Source organism: Patiria miniata, unplaced genomic scaffold (assembly GCF_015706575.1).
Source record: "Patiria miniata isolate m_02_andy unplaced genomic scaffold, ASM1570657v1 HiC_scaffold_13, whole genome shotgun sequence".
Classification (NCBI taxonomy): Eukaryota; Metazoa; Echinodermata; class Asteroidea; order Valvatida; family Asterinidae; genus Patiria; species Patiria miniata.
Window position 1 is genome coordinate 8,653,878 of NW_024037051.1, and position 22,491 is coordinate 8,676,368.

At 40.6% G+C, this 22,491-nt stretch overlaps 1 protein-coding gene across 22 annotated transcripts in view; it reads left to right on the forward strand.

Annotated features, from left to right (window-relative positions):
- The window catches only part of LOC119721196 (titin-like), a 210,720-nt gene that overhangs the window by 180,091 nt on the left and 8,138 nt on the right, over positions 1 to 22,491 (forward strand). For 16 of the 22 annotated variants that reach the window (XM_038191121.1, XM_038191102.1, XM_038191119.1 and 13 more), the window contains 15 exons: positions 2,882 to 7,663; positions 9,395 to 9,889; positions 11,921 to 12,279; positions 12,732 to 12,836; positions 13,037 to 13,076; positions 13,394 to 13,639; positions 14,397 to 14,717; positions 15,414 to 15,480; positions 15,728 to 16,050; positions 17,203 to 17,382; positions 18,163 to 18,459; positions 18,787 to 19,025; positions 19,546 to 19,708; positions 20,049 to 21,041; positions 21,506 to 22,141. In XM_038191121.1, the coding sequence (XP_038047049.1) occupies positions 2,882 to 7,663; positions 9,395 to 9,889; positions 11,921 to 12,279; positions 12,732 to 12,836; positions 13,037 to 13,076; positions 13,394 to 13,639; positions 14,397 to 14,717; positions 15,414 to 15,480; positions 15,728 to 16,050; positions 17,203 to 17,382; positions 18,163 to 18,459; positions 18,787 to 19,025; positions 19,546 to 19,708; positions 20,049 to 21,041; positions 21,506 to 22,141 (9,246 nt within the window). The remainder of the gene's footprint in view (positions 1 to 2,881; positions 7,664 to 9,394; positions 9,890 to 11,920; positions 12,280 to 12,731; positions 12,837 to 13,036; positions 13,077 to 13,393; positions 13,640 to 14,396; positions 14,718 to 15,413; positions 15,481 to 15,727; positions 16,051 to 17,202; positions 17,383 to 18,162; positions 18,460 to 18,786; positions 19,026 to 19,545; positions 19,709 to 20,048; positions 21,042 to 21,505; positions 22,142 to 22,491) is intronic. The other 6 variants (XM_038191117.1, XM_038191120.1, XM_038191103.1 and 3 more) reach the window with 5 other exon arrangements.

Below are 22,491 nucleotides of genomic sequence, written 5' to 3' on the forward strand. Positions count from 1 at the left end.
AGGCGTGCTTCAAGGTCATTCATATATGTATTTCCTCAGGACCTTTTCTGACAATTTTGGTTGTTCAGTTTTGTAAGACATGTACATTAAAGCTAACTCATCCCATTTGATTGGTTGTTGCACTAACAGTACTAACCCCATTCATTCTAACCCACTTTGACTCAACAGAAGAGGCAGATGTGAACAAAAGAAATTTGAAAGAGGTTTCACCACCTGCTGAAAAAACAGGCTCACCTGGTCAAAAGATTAATGGTCCCAAAGACGCTATGCCAGGAAAGGAAGATGTATTAGTTACATCCCCTGAATTGGACACAGTGTTCCCCAAGACAGAGGCAAAATTGAGATCCCAACCAAAACAAAAAGATGACACTGAGGAAGAACAGTCAAGTGGGTCAAAAACTGACAGCGAAAGTGACAAATCGAGCTCTGACAGTGAAAATGACAAATCAAGCTCTCACGAAAACCAGGTTGAATCTAAAATTGACAAGCCAGAGGTCAAATACACATTTGATTTCACCGAGCCCGAAGTGACCGCACCGGTTAGAAAGACCAAATCCCTGAAAGCCCTGTCGTCGATGTATGCTGAAGACGAAACAGGTGATTTTGACTCCCCACCTGCACGTTCACAACCCTCACCTCTCACATACGCACCTTCCCAAACACCCCCTCCCGCTCAAAAATCGAGTCTTAGAGATTCACTCAGGTCACTGGCTTCTCGGTATTCAGTGGATGAATCCTTAGATCTCACAGATGCTGCAACTGGAGATGCTGTCACAGAAGACAGTAAGGGAGATTCATTACCAACAGCCATGACAGCCGAAGTAGATCCACCTGTTTCTCTGTCACAAAGGAAGCCAGGTATAGTTAGGGCAAACACATTTTCCAGCTCAGACTATGACTCCTCTGAAAGTGAATCACCCGATGAGCAATCAGTCCATTCTCCCAAGGTTACTGAGGATGGTGTGAATCATGGGGATAATCTGGGATCCAAATCAAAAGATGATTCGGATTCAGGTACTAGTAGATCTGATTCCGAAGAAGTACATGTAGTTGACAAGGGGACTGATGATAGAGCGCCGGAAGACAAGTCAGAAAAAGATCTAAGCAGCACATCAAAAAGCTGTACTTCCTCTGAAGGGGAGGAGTCTGGTTCTGAGGAAGTTGTTCAAAAAGATTACCCCTCAACTAGTGAAAGGAGTCATTCTGAAAAGCTGGAACTGGATAATAGGAGTAGTTCTAGCCAAGCAGGTGTAGGTCCATTACGCCCGAGAAGCATTGATATTGTCAAGGATGTTGATTCAATACCAATGATAACTGTCACAACACCAGGGGGTTCTTGGCGGGAACGCATCACGTCTTCAGAGGATATAATGTCATCCTCAGAATATGAAAGCTCAGACTTTTATGAGGAAGACAGTGATGAAGATCAACAGGACGCACCTTCCTTGGCAGTTGCACCGGTTAAAGAAGGGAGAGTCGCGATCAAGGTTGAGAAGTCAACAGATCCGGTTGTCTCAAGGGAAGAACTTCTAAATGAAGCTCTCACTGAGGAGCCTAGTATCCCTGAAATTACTGTGTATGCGATAGAGGAATTCCAAGAGCCCGACATAGCCAAACCGCCACAAGACTGTACAACTGTGGTGGATGGTATTGCGTGCTTTGATGCCAACATCACTGGGAAACCAACTCCTATTGTCAAATGGTACAAAGATGAAGCTGAGATAACGGATCCGAGGATGAACAGTGTGGCCAGCCGGGGATGTAACTACTCACTGATCATAACTGATGTAACCAAGGCAGATGAAGGAACCTATGCGTGTGTAGCAAAGAGCATGTTGGGGTTGGACAGTGCATCAGCTAAACTAATTGTCGAAGGTTGGCTAATCACACTAATGTTTTTGTTTGATTAATCTTCACATTTTGTAGATTGCATGTTAGATCACTCTGCACTCCTTACCAACTCAATGATGTTTGTTTTTGAGAAATTTTTGGATTACTTTCAAACAGAATTTTCTTTTGGAGAATACCGTAAACTACTACCACAAAATTATGCACTTTTTGCATTTTTATATTCCACTCAAATCTGATTTCACTTGGTCAAGCATTCTGACAAAGTGTCAGAAGCGGTCAATTAAAAAAATGAACTCTATGAATGGAACAGTTGGGTTGGCAATGAGTAATCTTAGATGTAATAGCAAAATCATCACTTACTCATATTATTCATAAGTAGCTCTAGTCAGTAGAGGAATTAGTATAAACAATTACATTTAATTACATTTGGTGTAATTATGAAAAGAAATCTAAACAACTTAACTTATGTTTAACTCCATCAAATCAGTCACATGCACATTTTGTTTCTTTTTGTTGCACTTTTTATTTAAGGATTTGGAGAGAAAAAAAAGCATATTATTTTGAAAATTTTACAAAAGAAAATATTTGAAAGGCTTGAGCCAACAAATAGCCATTGCAGCCGTAAGCAAAATAAAAAGGAATAAGATTCCTGTCTGTCATAGAACATATTGAGTTTGGCAGAAGTTTTGCATTCACTGTAAGCATAGACATCCAGTGACAAATGTGTTTTTTAACATATTAAAACACTTTTAACAAAATAACACAATTTTTAATGATTTTAATTTAAATGGGTTTTTTTTCAAGAAAACTAATGATTTTGCTTAAAATATAGGTTCCAGAAAAAAAAAGTTTGATAGTTTTTATTACGGTATACAGAATTCATTTTGTTGCTTGTAGCATGAATGTTGCTAGGAAGAACGATTACGTGCATGTATTACATGTTCTTGTTACAGTCATTTTTGTTTTGTTAGTGTTTATTGCATGCATTTTGTTTTGTCTTTTTTCTTTGCATTAATGTTACCCATTCCAGAAGATGAGGTGAAACCAAAACGGGTGTCATCTCCTTTGAAGAAGCACTTCGGCTATGAGGAGCTAGAGGAATGGAAACCACCGAAGCACTCTGAAAGTGATGCATTGTCGAAAGATGACAATAAAAATGAACCATTGGAAGAGGCTGTAGAGCCAGAGGAACAAAAGGTTACTGAATCAGAGGCTCCCATGGACAAGGGGGCTGCAGAGAGATCACTGTCCGAATCAGATGCTAGTTCTGATGCCTATATTGAACTAGATTCTGTCGAGAGTGAGAGGTTGGCTGATGGGTCTGTTGAGAAGCAGTCTGATAGGTCAGGTTCCAGTTCATCTTCTGATCATGACAATGAAGCTGATAAAAAGGCAGATGCAGATGCTGATGATGGAGTTAAGGATCAAAACAAGGATTCTTCCGTTCGACTAGGATCCAGTGGAGGTCCACAAGTGGTTAATGATCTTTCAGGAGAGAGCCATTCTAGTAAGTCAAGCTCTAGATCTTCATCTGATCATGAAAGTGAAGAGGATGGTGATGTCAAGTCAGACCATTCCAGGTCTTTGGGGAAGGATTCTGATGGTGGAATTCCAGAGGAAAACCAACGTCTGGAACCGGATTCTACAAGAGGTGGTCAGCTTGCCGATGAGCCTTTAAATGAAAGTCATTCTGATCAATCAAGTTCTAGGTCATCATCTGATCATGAAGATGAAGAAGATGCTGGTGCAAAGTCTGATTCCTCAACGTCGTCTTCGGGAAAGGATTTGAATAATGATATCAAAGAGGCAAAACAACATCTTGATTCAGATTCCACTAGAAGTGGCAAATTCTCAGACAAGCCTGTAGATGAAAGCAGTTCTGATAATTCAAGTTCCCGGTCGTCCTCAGATCAGGAAGATGAAGTGGATGCTGATGCAAAATCAGTTTCCTCAGAGTCTTCACAGGGAAAGGACTTTGATGGTGATATTAAGGAGGAAAAGCAACAACCAGATTCCACTGTAAGTGAAAAGCTTGCAGATACACCTGTAGATAAAAGTCAGTCTTCTAAATCAAGTTCCAGGTCATCATCTGATCATGAAGATGGAGAGGATGCCGATGCAAAATCATTTTCTTCCAAGTCATCACAGGATAAGGACGCTGAAGATTCAGACAAAGATTTGAATCTTAAACCAGATTCTTCTGGAGATGACCAACATGTCGATGAGGAAACTCATTCTGATAAATCAAGTTCCAGGTCATCTTCAGATCACGAGGATGAAGAAGATGCTGATGCAATGAAATCAGATTCTTCCAAGTCTTCCCACGGAAAAGGCTCTGATGATGAAGAAAAGGAAGGAAACCAACAATATCTGGAACCAGCTTCCTCTAGAGGTGAAATGCTTGCAGATGAGCCTGTAGAGGAAAGCCATTCTGATAAAGCGAGTTCCAGGTCTACCTCTGATAGTGAAGATGATTCTAAACCTGGCCAGTCTTCAGGTTCCTCCCAGACTTCATTGGGTGAGAGTTCGGAGGATGAAGCTACCAAAGAAAGTCATGATCATCCTGATCTTGGCCCCATAAAAAGTGATGAGATTGAAGAAGAGGCATTGGAAGAACACTCTGACAAAGGAATTTCAAGGTCTTCATCCAGTCATGATGATGATGTGGATGGCAAGTCTTCAAGTGCTGCAGGTGAGGACTTTGATGATGACAATAGAAACGATGAGGAAACTCAACTGTCTCAGCTTGAACCAGAACCAATTGACAGAGAAGACTTTGTCGATGAAGCACCAGCAAAGCATCCTGATCAGTCAAGTTCCAAGTCGTCTTCTGACCATGAGGATAGTAAAGATGACGAAATTGGTAGGTCTTCAGATGATTCTAAGACTTCATCAGACGAGGACTCTGACAATGAAAACAAACATTCTGAGGGAGAGCCAGTTCCTTCTGTAACTGAAGTTTATCTTGAGGCCAGTGGACCTAGGTTACATGTATCTGAGTTTCAAGAGCCTGAATCAAAAAATAAGTCAGATGTTGACGATACACAGAAACAACAGGAGAAATCACCATCTCATAGCCCTGACATCTCATCTGATGATGGAGATTTAGAGAATGTACATGGTAAAGATTGGGACAGCGAGTCTCCATCAATATCCAGTCCCACTACCTCCAGTGATGCTGAGTACACGTCTGACGAGGACGAAAGTGAACAAAGCTTGTCAGATGCCCAAGAGAAGAAACATTCCAATTCATCTGTGTCAGATGAGGTTGATGACGAAGCACCACCAGTCGCACAGACATTCCTCGAGTGGGTTGCTCCTCATTTACCGGAACAACAAATTGAGATCCACACAACCAATTTTGAAGAGAGGTCTTCCCCTGATGGAGAGGACCATGATAGACCTGTTATCACGTTAGAGCTGACTAGAGATCTGTTTTCTCTACCGGAGTCCTCATCTGATGCTGAAAGAGAATCATTTGTTGTTGAAGACTATCTTGAGGTGGGTCCAGTTACTCTCTCTGGCGAGCTTATACCAACGAAAACAACCTCATCGGCAAGTTCCTCAGCAAACTCTTCCTCAGCAGAGTACGACAGTGATGATGAGAAAACTGATGAAAGAAATGATGATGACACTTCTAAGCCTGATTTAATTCAAAGATCCCAGTTAGATATAGGAACAGAGCTTGAAAGGCCCGAGTCTTACCAGCTTTATCTTGAAATTGACCCTATTGTTCCAACTCTACCAGCTACTAAAGTGTCTGAATCATCCTCCTCTGAGAGTGAAATGGTCACCGTCAGAGAGATTCTGGTGGACAAACCAGGCAAGGACTCGAGCTCCTCACAGCCAGATGACAACAAGCCTTTCACTGTCTACGAAACATCTGTGTTCCAGCAGACTTTTAAAAAGGTCTCAGTGAAAGAAGTCCTGACAAACATACCAGTCACAAAATCAGTAGAATCTACCGAAGTTGTCCTTCGAATGAAAACAGAAAAGGAAACATCTACAAGTTGTTCCTCCTCAGAGGATACCGAAGACACAAAAGTTCCAAACCAAGCTACACCAGTAGCTGGAGAGAATTACATACCCCTCAACATCAAACTTAAGGTACCTACTTCATCACGTGAAGATGAACATAGGTCCAGTCACTTGACTCTGAACGTCAGTGCCGAGTCTCACAGTCCAAGGGTTGTTGAAGTGTACTTGGAATGTACACCGAGGGAAGCCTTGCAATCAGTCTCATCCCCAGAGAAGCACAGAAAAATTCTGCTCTCTCAACCAGGCAGTGAATTAAAACCGATCACTCTTTTCTCAGCCAGTGATGAAAGTAATAATGAATCAGTAGATGTGGGACAAGAAGTTGAGATAGATATTGGTAAAACTCCAAGTGGTTCTGCGGTTGTAACAGTTGGGGATAATACTGAGGAGAAACGAGACTTGATAACATTAGGCTCTGATACTGAAGATGTACATAAACATGAAGTGACAACAAAGGATGGCCAAGAGCACGAAGATTTGCCAGAGGATTTGCAAGAGAAAGAACAGGCACAGGAATCACAAATCCAAAATAGAAATGTTGAGAGTCAGTTCAAACAACCTGAACTGCCTCTTGTGATTGGATCTCCTGATCGTGGTACTCTTATTGAAGCAGGAGAACGTCTGCCCTCATTTCTTTCTCCAATGACAGAAGACCTTCCTAGTTTCTCGAAGAAGCCGTCACTTGGTGCTCCTATCTTCACCAAAGAGCTCAAAGATATCACTGTTCTGGAGGGAGATGCCGCAATGTTTCAGTGCTATGCAAAAGGGGAACCAAACCCGACCTTTGTGTGGTTTAAAGATAGCAAGGAACTTGGTGAAGATGATGACGTGTACGAGATTAACACCATGAGTTTTGAGGACTGCTACACTGAGTTGGTCATCCATGAGGTGACAGCTGATGATAAGGGTGAATTCAAGGTGGTGACAAGGAATTCTAAAGGAGAGGCATACTGTAAAGCACGCCTGACCGTACAGGTCTTTGGAAGTGAGGATTCGGAGACAGGGACATCTGGGAGAAGTGATTCATCTGACAAAGAATCCGGCAGGAGATCATCCAGTGACAAAGATGCCAGGCCTGGAAAACAGGACTCAAAGGATTCCAGAAGCTCAGACTCTATGCCGCACAAGAGCAGCAATGAAGAACCTGGTGATGCAGTTAATTCTTCCCCAGACATGTCAGATGTTGATTCAAACATAGAGGCTGACCAAGCCCATCATGAACAGGCACCATCCTTGGAGCTGCCCCCAGTTGATTTAAAGGCTAGTAACATCGATACAGACAACCCAAATTGGCATGCTTCATTTGTACTCGAGGAAGGAGAACCACAGAAGGTTTTTGCCCAGTATGAAGAGACCCCATCCACTTCAATGGTTTTCAAGAGCCATTTATGCACTGTTGGTCATGTTACAGTTGAGCCTGCAAATGAATCTCCTGATTTCCAATATCCTGAACCAACTGACGAGATCTCTGAAACTTCTGTTGCTCCTGAAGATGATAAGAACATCCTGGAAGAGAAACAAAATCAACAGAACAATTACCAGAAAGACCTGCTACCTGATGTATTAGAGCAGGCTGCGTGGGGAGCGTGTAACAACCCTCCAAAGCAGATGGTTGTGGAAGATCTCTTTGCAGCTGTGACTGTCGAGCCTGACTTGTGCATTGCTAGAGCTGCTGATGACACCTTTCTTGTTGAGAACGTACAGACCGAGCATGTCGCGACTGAGCCATCGGATGACTTCGCTCAACCAGGCCTGTTGCATGTCACCAATGAAGGTTTGATGCGATGTGTTTTAGTAGTTTGCTAACAGCATGTAGCACCTAACACGTAGCTGAGTGTTATTTGAGATTTCATGGTAACCATTAACACACTTGCTTTTGAATGCTTCATTGCTTGTTTGCACCCAATTTACCCATTCTCCTCCACAGCAGAAGAATATGTTTTTCTTGTTCCCATTGAATATCCTAATCTGAATTTCCTTTAAAAATATCTAATTTACTGTATTGATCTACAAAGCAAGGCCACAAAGTACAAAGTAAGGTTTTAAAGGGCCCAAGTTACAAAGGAAGCTTTTAAATAAAGGTCACAAGTTAATAGAATTAATAAAATCATACTAAATCATCGAATGTATCAATTTCATTAAACTGCGCAAGGATGCCTGTACCTAAAATCGATTTATAAAGAACCATAACAATAAAGGAGTCTTAAAGATAAAGGTCAATAATTGGATTGCTTGGAAATAATTTGAGCATAAAAGCATTCATGCGTTCATTTATGACTTTGTTCTGTTGGTATTGTAACGAACGTATTTGTAGGGTTTTGTTCAGGTACCGGTACATTAGAGGCTATAGTGGGTGAATTGCTCAATTGTTAAGCTATCTTGTGAGGGGTTACTACATTAAAATAGAGCTATCACATGTGAATGGAACTGCAATATATTGGTATTTTGTTTTAATCACAAGACACCTAAATGATAAACCAAGTTTGGGGGAACTTGGTGTAACAATACTGTGTTAAATAGGAGCTCCTGTCATCATTCACTGCTTCTCATCTTCATCGCTTTTTGATTCATTTTCATGGCTCTTGTATTCAGCATTCCGTTATAGTATGGTTCATAAATTCATGCATTGCTGAATCTGTTATCGCAGAATCATTTGACTCAAACCAAAGCACCTGTATAAATATCCTAATCACTCAAGCAACTTGCTGTGGTCAGCTGGCTGATTCAACCCCAATTACTGTTTAGGTGTTGCTCTATGCAAAATTTCATCTTGTCTCAGTCTAACATTCCTTGTAAACCAGAACAATGCTTGGTTTACAGTAGTGAGTAGATGCTTTAGTTGAGGACAAAATTATAAAAAGGGTCTTACAGTGCTTAAGTTATCATTAACATGCTTACCATGTACTGATCATCACCATCTTTGTTTTGTACTTTCTTGTTTTAGTTGAGGACAAAATTATAAAAAGGGTCTTACCAGTGCTTAAATTATCATTAACATGCTTACCATGTACTAATCATCAGATCTTTATCTTGTACTTTCTTCAAGAAGAAATGGCTTTTTCTTCATTCACGATTCATTTAACAAAACGGCTCTCTTTCAGATGTGTGCTTGTAGATCCTTCATCAGCTAGTAAAAAAAATGCACTGAAAATTCAGAACTTCTTCATCTCTAAATCTAACAAATATTCTCTCTTTCAGATGTGTGCTTTCAGATACTTCACTGCTATTATCATGCCAAACAATGCACAGAAAATGAAGTATTTTTTTGGTCACAGTATAGTTTATTGATAGCTAGAGTCTCTAATTTTGAATTCATTGAATTGTGACAAATCTGAATTGACGAAACTGCATGCAAAAAAATCATGACTTTATAGAAAACAAGCATAGCAAAAAAAAAACTTGCATCACAGCTATAAGTGCCACAAAGCATTGCAAATTGCAAGACTATTTAGAGTCAACACTACGTTTGATGCAGGAATAATCTCTAGTTTTCAACTTCTTGCAGAAGCTCCTCCCTCTCCCAAAGAGAAGGTTGATGAGGAGAAACCAATTGAAATCCCGCCAGTCACTGTTCCAGCCAAGCCTGAAGAGAAACCACTTCCAAAAGATGAAGAAGCAGAAATCCTTCCTCAGGAAATCATCCAAGAGATGAAACCCAAGGAGATTCTCCTGGAAGCTGAGTACCAAGAGCTTCCTAAGGAGGAGCTTGCGGAAGTCATTCCTCCCCACTTCACCAAGACCATCGAAACCTTGACCGTTGCCGATGGTGACATGGCTCGCTTCACCGCTGTTGTGTTAGCCAAGCCGAAGCCGGTCGTCAAGTGGTACGTTGATGGTTCCGAGATCAAGGATGAACCAGAGTATGAGGTGACCTCTACTGATGATGGTGTATGCACTTTGACCTTACCTGAGGTCATCCCTGAAGATGAGGGAGAGTACGTGTGCAAAGCTATCAACAAGGCCGGGGAGGAGACATGTACAGCAATGCTCTTTGTTGAAGGTGAGTCTCTCTTAAATTATCTTGCATGCTAAGGATCAAAGATACCAAACAATCAAACTAACCTAAAATGAACTTTTCTTCTTGGTGCATTTTGTCACATGAAAATGGAAATTCTTGATACTCTTTCTTAAGCCATACATTCGGCTCAATTTTTACATTTCTACAAAATGTTCCACTGTATTTTCCCTTAATATATTTCTTTTTCCCTTTCGATAATTTTGTTAACATTATCAGTATTTTATTGTGAACAAAGACATTGACAAATTTTGAGGCTGCCAGTATAGGGCTGGAAAGCTCAATTTGAAAAATTCTTGTATGAAATTCCAAAAGTTAACTTTCCAATCCTGCCCCAGTTAATGTGTTTGTTCAACCCATTAACTAATTTAGCTTTTATAGATTGAGAAATGTTATAATCGAAAATTGAAATAACAGAAATTAAGAAAGAACCTGAGGAGCCAGTCAGAGAGAAAACTCACATTGAACTGGAGCGACAGCCTCCTAAACCTGAACTCGCTGGCATCGAAGTTGAGGTTGCAAGACCCAAGAAGACCACTATTGAGACGTCCTCAGTCACGATGGATGCCAAACCTCGGCCTGAGACGCGAGAAACAACCACTTTGGGACTGGACGTCGAGGACGTACGTCCTCTTCAGGAGATTGAACTGGCAGTCCAGGTTGACAAACATGCGCCCAAGGAGATGGTTCCGCCTTCTTTCACCAAACCCATCGGAATGGTAATTGTTAAGGATGGCGAGCCAGCAACCTTCACCGTAGAGATCTCCGGTTTCCCGACACCCAAGGTGACGTGGTTCAGGGATGGTGTTGAGTTAAAGGATGCCCCTGAATTCACGATGACGTTTAAAGAGAATGTCTGCGAGTTGGTTCTCGACGAGAGTTTCCCGGAGGATTCTGGGAAGATCACCTGCCGGGCATCCAATCCAGCTGGCGTGGCTACCTGCTCCGCAAAATTGATCGTCAGAGGTTGGATATTCCTTCATATTAGGCATGCAAGCATGAGTATATTGAAAAAGTTCCCTAATTATGTTGCACCTGTAAATCAAGTGTGATAAAAAAAATCTGTGTTACTCATAAATTACCCCTATTACATTTAACATGTTTTTTGGGGGGCACTGTTTTGTTATTTTTCGCTGTATTGTGCCAATGTTGTGCCAGATGAAATTTGCTGATGAAATCAAATCAGGCTGTAATTACACAAAATGAAGAAAGCTTCTTATTTTCGTAGTATTGCCTGAAAGTGTGTCTGTATTTGTGCTTATTTTAAGCATCATGTAAAAAGGTCAAGTGTTTGCTTATTTTTATCAACACTAATTTGTCTTCATTCTTGATGGTCCAACAGCAGAATGTTTTTGTTAGATTTTTTGTTTTTGTTTTGTTTTGTTTTGGCTGTTTTGGTTTGGTTCATCTGTAAGTTTATGTTAGTTTGTTAGAAACTGGTAGATTCAGGGGGTGTTTTTTGCAAGAGAAAATGTATAGGGGTTGTGTACGTTAAGACCGCATGATTTTAAATTCTGTGAATCTTTTATGAAGAATAATCATTGATTTACTACATGTGTGTTGATTTCAACATTAAATTGTAACACTGTTGTGTAGATGTTTGGCAATTTTTGTTTTTTTTACTGTACATTATAAACTGTGGATTCGGAAGAATGCAGTTTATGTTCTCCCTGCATTTTCTATTCCCATATTTGTCATTTAGTTGTATCTTGCATGCTTTTGATACTTATATGTGTATAAATAAAAAAGTAGTGTGTTAGAATGCATTAAGTCCTTTTTTTTCTCGCAACTCTGTCGTTTTTCTATGAACGACTGTGTGTGAAGTACAAGAGTTAAATTTGTATTTCGGGTGTTTCCCTTTTATATTTTGTTAAAGTCAATAAATAAAAAAAATTATCAAAAGCATCACTTTTGTTAATTGCATGTTGTGCAGTAAAATTCTCTGTGCTGGCTAATTCTCAATGTTCAACTCAAATTATATCTCCAATATTATTTGGTTTCTCTTTCAATACACAGAAGACGACTCAACAGAAGTGGATACTGAAGTCGAGGTGGTGACAACTCGCAAGACAGTTACCATGACAGCAGAGGTCACTAAAGAGGAAGAGGTCCTCCCAGTGGAATTTGAGATCAAACCGGAGGAAGAACGTCCAGAGGAGAAGGCCCCGGAAGAGGAAAAACCGGAAGAGGAACAACCACAAGAGGAAAAACCGGAAGTTGTCGAAGAGGAAAAACCAAAAGAAGTGGTGGAAGAGAAACCAGTCCAGCCGCTTGTTGAGGAGATTCCAGAAGATCAACCTGAGGAAGTTGAAGAGGTTCCAGAGGTGCCAGTCACAGTCATGAAAGAACCCATTGTGGAAGAAGCCCCAGAAGTGGTAGGATTTTATTCTTTCTAGCAATTTGATTCATTCATGTTTTTGCGAAGGGAATTCCAAAAGTTTTTATTCACTTAGTTCAAATATGAAATGCAAATGCTTGAAGAATGGAATGAATTTTTGTAAAAATGAAGTTCAGGCAGAGTAACTTTACAGGAGATGTTTGATTTGAAAGAAAAGTGGCGTAACTTTTTGAATGTCAATGTTCTTCTTGTTAATTACTTCTTGATATTAGGTAGGACTTAAGTCTGTGAAACTGAATAGTACCCAAGGGTCCTGACGGACTTCATTTTTATCATCATGGGTACAATTATCAGTTTGGGGAACAGATGGCAGATTCCTTGCTAATACAAGTTAGGAAATAAGCACATTAGTATGAGTTAGGTTCTTCAACACTGCAGTACAGGGTCTTCCATTCACATTTTCTTTCTTACTATTTTCCCCTTGCTTAGACTGAGGAAGTTGCTCCCCTACCTGAAGACGCAACTGATGTAGCCAAACCGGTCGAATTTACAGAAACTACAGAATCTACAGAAACTGTTGTCATCAGCAAAAGGGTAACATTCAGTCGGCTAATCAATAAATCTAGCAGTCCTTTTATTGTTTTCTTGAAAAGAATCTTAAAACTTGCAAATCAATGCAAGTTTCCTGTCCCTTGTCTTGAAACAAAAAATGTCACAGAACAAACATCTTTAAAAAAAAAAACTTACGTCAAGTTTATCTTTAAAATTGTGGAATATTTTGTTTTAATTTTCAGACCGCTGAAACAGTGGAGGTGGAAGTCACCACAGCTACGGGTAGGATTCTGTGCAACATTTCATAAAATCTACAAGATGTATATTCAATCAATTCTTAAAATGAATAGAAAGCGTTCTCTTTTTGCTCAATTAATGTTAGAATTTCAATCTGGCTTAGGACTTGGTTGGTACACAATGGCAGTCACAGGTATTTAGTCGAGTCCATCACAATCCACTCACAAGTAATTCACAAATCATTTCACAAGTCCAGTCACAAGTACAGTGGATGAGCAATAACCAAGAAGTTTAAATACCCATATCTGAAGAACATTGAATAATTCACAAGATATTACGTGTATATATACTTCTTGTTTCAGAAACCGCCGAGACCAAATTCATTGCCATGGGTAACTACCTGGCCGAGTCTGAAGAGGTGATGTCGCTGCGCGAGGGCGATAAACTCATCGTAGTTGACGAGGGGACGGGAGACTGGTGCTTGGCTCGTAGCGAGATGACACAGGAAGAAGGATGGGTGCCGAGAACCTACCTGGCAACTGAGGAACAGTATGAGGACAAGCTGGAAGAACAACTACAGGAGAACATCAGTATGTTGCCCACTGGAGGTTAGTTTGTTTGCTTTGTCTTGAGGGTTACCAGTTCAAGGGTCAGGGATCTAATCATTGTACTCGATCTTGTCTTTGCAAATGGAGAAATTAATATCTGATGATCGTATGTTATGGGTTGTATGTTGCATATTTATAACAAGACTTTTTAGTCAATGTTTGTAGTTTAATTACTGTCTGTTCTTGTTTTGTAATTTGTTTTCTGTTTTATTTTGTTTTTTTGTCCTGTATCCCTCACTCTTTGCGTTTTGCTGTGGGCATCATTTTCCTTTGGTTGTGTCTTTGTTTTTATCATGTCATCCCTGCCGTTTAAAAAATCTGCAAACATTTGCTTCTGTAATTTCTTTTATATATAAATATAAAACAATATGGGCATTTCCTTCAATGCCAAACAAAATTACATTGCGCTGTGGCAAATTCATTGATTTGGTCACCAACTTCTCAAATATGTGAATCGCTTGCTTTCATTTACCTTATGGTGTGATGCCTTTTTTGCATTTTTTTTCCATTATCAATTCACACTTTGTTTATGCTTATTTTCCCTTTGATGTGACTATCATGTAATTATACATTCTTAACTGTCAATTATACTGGCCTTTTTTTCCTCTTTTTTTTTTCAAAATCCATCTATGCTGGGTAAATGTTCCCTTCTTTCTGTCATAATGTTTTACACAAAATCCAAAATGCTTTCATCCATGCCGGGTAATTTGTCGCCTTCTCAAACTGCTTTGCGCTGCCGCTGTTTCAAACAAACCAGCCGCTTTTTCCGATGCAGAGGAAACAGTCGAGGGTGAGCCTGAGGCACCGGTATTCATCGAACCCTTGGAGACATCCAAGTGCAAAGACGGCCAACCGGTTACCCTGAAGTGCCGTGTTGAGGGGAACCCCATGCCCACCATTGCATGGTATCGTCAGAGCACCCCTATCCCACTGTCTGAGGACTTTGAGATGGAATATGACGGAAGCATGGCAACGCTGATGATTCGGGAGGTCTTCCCAGAGGATTCTGGGAAGTATACCTGCGTGGCTAAGAACCAAGGAGGGATGGCTTCCACGAGCGCTGAACTTCTTGTTGAAGGTTTGAATGAAAATACTTTATGTGTATTTGAGCACATAACAACATAGGGTGCTCAACAATTCGGGCGATTCACAATGTAGTGCGCCACCAAGAGTTTGCCATGAAGAGACAATTTTTCAAGTTTACGCTCGACAAAACATGGCCCATTTGAATGAGTGTCAGAAGACAACTTGAGCCAATATGTTATAGATTGGGGCATAGCATCCTGCCGCCTTTCAAAACACGCCATATTGATAAAGGGGAAAGGAAAGGGTAACAGATACTTGAATTATACGCTTACGAAACTCCTGACCGGAAAAGAAAAGTTTCAAATGTCCCACACTGCAAATTTGTCAACCATCTCCCACAATGCACTGGGAAAAATTAACTCTCTGTGGCAAACTCTTGGTGGTGCACTGCATTGTGAATTGCCCGAATTACCATAGTTTTTTGCACGTCTGGAGATTGGTTACATACAATGCATCCTATAAGAATGACTGACAACAAATTCAAGATCCTTTTGGGTCTCATGTATAGGCCTGAGAATAATGGTGCCAAGAGAGTGCAACATTTCCATGCTGATAATTTGATTTCTGTGTTCAACTTAACCTGTACTCCATTTCAGACCCCAAATGCCACATCATTTCCATTTCTCCACTCCACACTTTCAAAGAGAATAAGCATTAAAGTGTTTTTCTTATCAAATTTATTTTATAGTTAATTTGTCGGATGTTGAGAGCTATGACAGCAGCCACACACCAGTCTCAAGGAAGAGTCTCTCCAGGTGAATAGTTTTTGGAAAAATAATAAAACCAACTTTTTTAATATGAACATTACTGTATTTACAATAAAGGTCAACTTAATTGTTGAAACAAACATTGAAATTCAGTCTAAGTTGCATATTGCACAGCTGATAAACCAAAGTACATATTACTCAACTTGTACCTGATAATTTAATGTCTTTCGGTAATAGTTTCAGTAATTTCCATTAATTACTACGGTTATATTGTATTTCTGCATCTTAATTGTAGGGAGTCAACTGTGGAAGAACCAGAAGGCATCAAGCCAGCCTTCATGTCCAAAGCCAAAGCCAAACGCGTCGACGAGGGTCACAGCAAAGTGGTCTTTGAGTTCCGTCTGATCGCTGCCCCACGTCCCACCATCTGCTGGTTCCACAACGACCAGCCCATCGAAGAGACGTCCAGGAGAAGGATGAGCATGTACGCTGACGTCCATCTTTATATCCTGACCTTGGAGATCAAGGATGTCAAACCAGACGATGACGGTATCTTCAGGATCGAAGCAAGGAACAAGGAGGGGTCAGCCTCAGCGACTGTGGTTCTTGAAGTCAATCGTGAGTAGAGGCTCATTCTGACAATATTTCCTGTTTTTAATTGTTGGTGTGCGTTTAAGTGTTGCTGTGAGTAAGTCATTTGTGGATTGTGATTGCAGTGAAAAGAATAATCAAGTATAAATTGTCATTTTTTGTCACATTTTCAAACATGCACATCTGAGCTCCAAGAGATGTTGTGTTTATGAGTGATCATATATGCTGAAAGTGTTGTTTCTATTTTAATATCACCTGTTGTTTTCATTTTTGCTGACTGATCTGATTTAAGATTTCTTTACTATGGTAGGAAACATTTTATGTGAATTGTGCAACAAAATCTGACATTTTTATCGAGCATAGAAGTTTTGCAAAAATGCTTAGAAACTGAATGTGCTGAACTGAGTGGGCTAGCCTGAATAAATTGCCTTTTGTAGACATAGTTTTTGTCTAGACATCTGACATAACATTTTCCAACATCACATATCCGTTGCCGATAACATCAGTCCAACTAATCAACATTTTATTGCATGTTCCATGTTCATTGATGACTTGCGCCAAAAAAGAAATTACATCTAAGTGTGAGTCATTCTGAAGTACTCGGTCTCAAGTCAAGTCACAAGCTGTTCAGATGAACTGTGACAAAAAAAGCTTCCCTTTCTTGTTGTTCATCCCTTGTTTCTTGTGACTGGATTTGTGAAAGGACTTGTACTTGACTTTTATTAAGACTTGCAGTGGACTTTTTTGCCAGAAGCCAAAAAAAGTTCCATATTTGTGACAGGCTCCACAAAAAAGGGTTTTGTTGTAGAACAACAGAACGATGCACACAAAATGGTCGTTTTTTCCACTTTGTTCATCAAAATCAACATTTCTGTGAATGAAACTTAAAACTGTAGGTATTAAAGATGTCATTCATGACAAAAAAATTAAAATCACATTTTGAAGAAATTTTCACCCTCTCAATGTTGAGTGGGCCATTACATAATAATGCTCAGCGCGACTAAATACCCTTTTTTGTGGAGCCGGTCACATTTACGAAAACTCACAGGTTTAGTTAAATTCATTTTCACAAGTCATCAACGAACATGTTTTTCCACTCCCGACATAACCCCTCCCCATTAACCACGTTAACATGACCGCATGAGAGTCATTCATTCCCTCATCACTACATGTGTGTAGGACTCAGTCTCGATAGTCTGATGATTCTGTCCACAATGCATGCTCTCGAAGAGTCCTCACCTCCGTCTGAGATAGTCTGCTTCTCTCCAACTTTGCATGACTCCTCTAACCCATTTGATTTCTCCAAACCCGAGTGGATAGTTTCTGAGACATGGGAAGTCCAGAAGTCTCTGACAGCAGGTGATTTTCTTGTGTCTTGATTGTGATGCACCTGTTGATTTGTTGTCTACAACCCTTCCCCAGGGGGGAGCAATTCTAGATCATGTCTGGATCTAATATTGAAATTCTTAAGTTCCCTATAATAATGTTACAGTAATGCTACGTTTTTTTTCTGGACAAACACTGCTATTCAGTGCCCAATTGTCCCATTAAGATAAATCCAAAGTGCTGTTGTGAAAAAAAAAGTTTGCAAAAGGCGTATTCTCTTTCCTGCTAAAAGACGCCATTATTTAAAGGTGAAAAAAAAGTCACCGACTGAATATCAGCAGAAGGCCCTGATAACTGCTTCATACCGTACCAATAGATGTGGACTAACAAGCCTATGATTGGCTTTGTTAGTCTGGTGGGACATCTCATTGACTGCCTCACAACATTTGTCATCAGTCCATATATAAGGGTTTACAGGGACTAGACAAGAGACCATCAGTCAATCATGTCACTGAATGTGAGTGAAAAATCCCAGTGAGTCTGAAGAAAGTCTGTTTGATGGGTAAGGGATGGGACAACAATCGATAGATGCATTTCTAATAAATGACAATTTCATGTTCTTGAATTCTGTTACAGTGTACAGGTACCTTAATAATAAAAAAAAGATTAGATAGAAAAGTAGAGCATGTTAGACACCACTCATTACTAAACCATTTCTAAATATTACTTTCATGCATGAATATTAACAACAGTTTCAGACGGACTTGACCGTTGTCCAAAATATTGAAGACTGGTCTTTCAATTCCACTTCAGGAGAGGAACCTGAACCTCCTCGTTTCGAGGAACCTCTGGTCTCTCAAACTGTCAAAGAAGGCGATGTCGCCAAATTTGAGTGTCGAATCAGTGGCAGTCCTAAGCCTGAGGTCTCCTTTTTCCGTGATAACATCATGCTGACCAAGAGCGATGTGTTTGAGATCGGCTTTGATGGGACAGACAAGTATTGGGTGACCATGAAGGAGACGGTAGTGGGCGATTCGGGAACTTTCACCTGTATGGCTGAGAATATCGCTGGGAGGACAATCAGTGGAGCTGAACTCACTGTACAGAGAGGTATGCACGTTGTTGACTGATGCCATTTGTTGTCACAAACTAAATGACTTGATGGATTTTTCAAAATTGTCATTTTGATATTGCTGAATTTTAAAGGAGAATTTCTGAATTTTAAAATGTGAATTTTTTTTCTCTGTTTTCTCAAAATGTATAATTGGCAATGAGCTACTTGAGCTGGTTTTTTTAAAGAAAAAAAGTACATCAGGCAAATGATCCTACGCACCTGTAATTCTTTGTTATTGTCACACACAAGTACTCTCCCATGCCAACCATATCTGCCCCTTGATGAGAATGCTGTAAATGAAAAATTGGGGGTTTATATTTCAGATGAGACCCAAGAAGTTGTAATAACAACAGATGTGACAACCACCGAGGTCACCAGTGAAATAGAAAGCGACTTTGAAACTCGCTCTGAGGTGGAGACCCCAGCAGAGGTTGAAGGCCAACCCCCTAAGTTCCTGAAATCACCAGAAGATGTCGAGACTCAACCTGGGGAGAGGGCTGAACTTGTCACAAAGGTCACTGGGTCACCACTGCCAGAGGTCACATGGTATAGGGATGGCAAGGTACTACTTGAGATAATACATGATGTACAAACCAGACTTAGCTTTCTGTAGATTTCTGATGTTACTGTTGGTCTCTGTTATGGTCTGATTTAAAATAAGAAACTCTTGTTTCACCAATTGCAGAAAATGTTATTGAAGATCATTTGAAAAGATGGGAGGCAAACCCTACCAAAGCTATAACACATTGATTTAAATATTGTCAGGTGCCTGTTTAAGAGTAAATATCATGGTGCTGCTCGTTGGGATGATAAGAAATTCTTTCAGTAGTGAAGTTTTCCAGTCTTTGTTACATCTATGCATAAAATAACTTCTGACAAGTGCTCCTTAACATTTGGAAACAAGTTGAAATTGCGACATGAAGGCTAGTACTGTATTCTGTATTTGCTGTGCCAAATGCTGTTTTAAGTCTTCATTACTCAAGATTAATTTGCTCACCCTATAGATAGTTTTGAAGTTATTTTAAAATTCAGTGTCTTTTGTATTTAGTTCAATATGGACAATTCTGTGTTTGTTCATGCAGGTGGTCCAACCAAGTGATCATCACAAACTCGTTGCTGATGATGAAGGCAATGCGTCACTGATCATCCCAGAGGCCAAACCTGAAGATGACGCTGAGTATCTCTGCAAGGCTCAGAACAAGTTTGGAATGGCCACTTGCAGAGCTGATATCATCATCGAGGAAGGTACTGAAATAACGTGTTTACACAAAAATCATGAATATTCATACAAGGCCCCTCTAGTGACCCATGCATATTTGAGGCATTTGAAAATTGTATTTTGGTACTGTGTAATGTGTATTTTGGCACTGCTGCTATAAAGTTTTCAAGAGAGCATTTTCTGAAATTTAAAAGATTGTCATTACCTTGTAAATCTAGCCTAAGTAAAAGTTGAGTTTCAAATTTTCTTTAAAAAACTGCACAAAAAGAATTTTTTTGTCACTTGGTGCAACGGCAAACTCACTCTAATTGCTGACCATGCAAACCTTCAAGTATTAACTCCTTCCCCTCATTTATTTTCCTTCAGAATTGAGTGTAAAGAAAGGAACACCCAAAGTTGTCATCCAGCAGGATCTCCTTGAGCAGCCAAGCAGAGATACGGAGCAAATCAGCACCAGTGAAGCCCCCTCGATATCAGAGGAAGAATTTGATATGGAAGATCATAGCTTTGGTGCCGTCATCATGCCATCACCCATTCTCAGTCAGGGACTAAGCCTCCAAGAAGTCATGCCGGAGTATGAGGAGTTCTCCACTGAATCTGAGTTTGAGATCAGGGTGTCTTCTGAAGAGGTCTCTAAGGAGGTTGAACAACCTAAAGAAGAGCAACCGGAGGAAGAGGTATCAGAGGAGATGGCTGTCGAGATCATTGATGGAGTAGAAGTGAAGATCCCTCTTAAGAAGAAGAAGACACCAGCTAAGATCTCATCGGAGGAAGCAGAGTATGAGCTCAGACCGAGGCGAACTTCAGAGGATGTTTCTGCTGGCTTCAAGTTTGGCATTCCACGTCCTAGAGAGGATGCTGAAGCTAAAGTGACTCTAGAAACACCTCTTGAGAGGACTGAAACAGAGCTTCCAATTGAGGCAGCTCCCAAGGAGCTACCAGAGGTGCAGTTCAAGGTTCCTGTCCCTGAAGACAAGGCTCCTCGTGTGACTGATGAGGTAGACATCGCAGTGACTGTCTTACCTAAAGAGGAGCAACCGGAAGAAGCAGCTCCTGAGAAGCCTCTAGAATCCCCAACCTTCGTCCAGCCCCTTAAACCTCAAGAAATCACAACACACACCGAGACCAAGCTAATATGCCAGGTGACTGGGAAGCCCATGCCAGTGGTCAAGTGGTACCTCGATGACGTTGAGCTGTTGCCAGAAGATGAGCATTACAAGATGGAGCAACTGGAGGATGGAACATGTACTCTGACCATCAGAGATGTCTTGGCTGAGGACGAAGGCGCTTACTCCGTCAAGGCAGTCAATCTGGCTGGAAGTGCCGAAACGGAGGCTGAGATGCTCATTGCTCCAGAAAGTATGTATTTTTCATATATTTTATATATATTTATATTTTTTTCATCTCGTTTTAACAACTATTCGATACGCTCAACATATTCACTGCTTTAATAACATCACATATAACTACAGACTGCTTTGTACATGGTGTAAGTATTCTCCATTAAATTTCATATACAAAATAGTTCAAGGTAATGCTTTGGGGAGGTTGCTATTACTCACATGCAATAGAATGACGATGTATTTTGGTAGAGGAAGATATTCGGAGAAGTCTCTTTTTACTTCACAATATATAAAAACATTGGAGCCTTTTAAAAGCTTTTGGACGATGGCACAGTCACATTACTATGGTAATGGAGAAGCTTAATTTCACTGCTCTAACAACATCTTGCAATCGGTATATACGGTATGCACATTTGCTTTAACCACACACATAACCGCTACTAACAGCAAAACCCAACGCTTTGCCTCCAACACTTTCAGAAAAACCTGAAATTGTTCCAGTTGAGGAAGAAGAGATCACAGAGGCTCCCAAGTTTGTCGAGGATATGGTCGACATGGAGATCATTCGGGGACACCCTGTCCAGTTTGATGTCCAGGTGAGCGGCATTCCCATGCCAACCCTGACTTGGTTCCGAGATCGGAAGGAGATCCAGCCCACCGAACACTTCACCATTGAGTTCAGCGAAGAGGAAGGGTTCGGTTCTCTGATCATCCAAGAAGTCTTGAGTGACGATGATGCGGAGTATACCTGTAAAGCCACCAATAAGGCCGGTCAGGCAATCTCCAAAGCGGACCTCTTCTTACAGCCGGCTCACAAGAAAGAGCCAGACGAGCACCCACCTATTTTCATCACGTCCCTGCAACGGATGAGCTGCATTGAGGGCGACTGCGTCAATTTTGTCTGTAAGGTCTTCGGCAATCCCGAACCTGACATCACTTGGTACAGGAACGAGGTTGAGATCAAACTCAACCCTAAGGTCTCCATGGATTATGACCAGTCCGGCGTCTGCACCCTTCTGATTAGAACTGTATCCATGGAGGATGTTGGGACCTACTCCTGCAAGGCGGTGAATGTAGCCGGCGAGGTGTCTACCAAAGGGGAGCTCATCGTTGAAGGTAAATCGGCAATGCTCATCCTTAAGAACCAGATTAACTCCTTGTGTTTCACCGTTGCTTCTCTCAGTGATGATGACTTGTAAGCTAACTGCATGCTTAATTCTTTGCTTTATCTCTGGTGTGAGGTTTGCCTGTAGCACAGTGTATTGGTGGTTTTATCAATGTGACCTGAACTGTTCCTTTAACTGTCAGTTTCTGTCCAAATCTGTACTCACAGAATCTGTTGTTATTATTTTTGCTTGCAGTAGTAGAATTGTTTTGTAGTATATTTGTGTTTAAATTGAGCTGCATTTTCAATCCTGTAAAATTTGGACAAATTCACACACAGTTGTAAACGCTAATGGACAAAT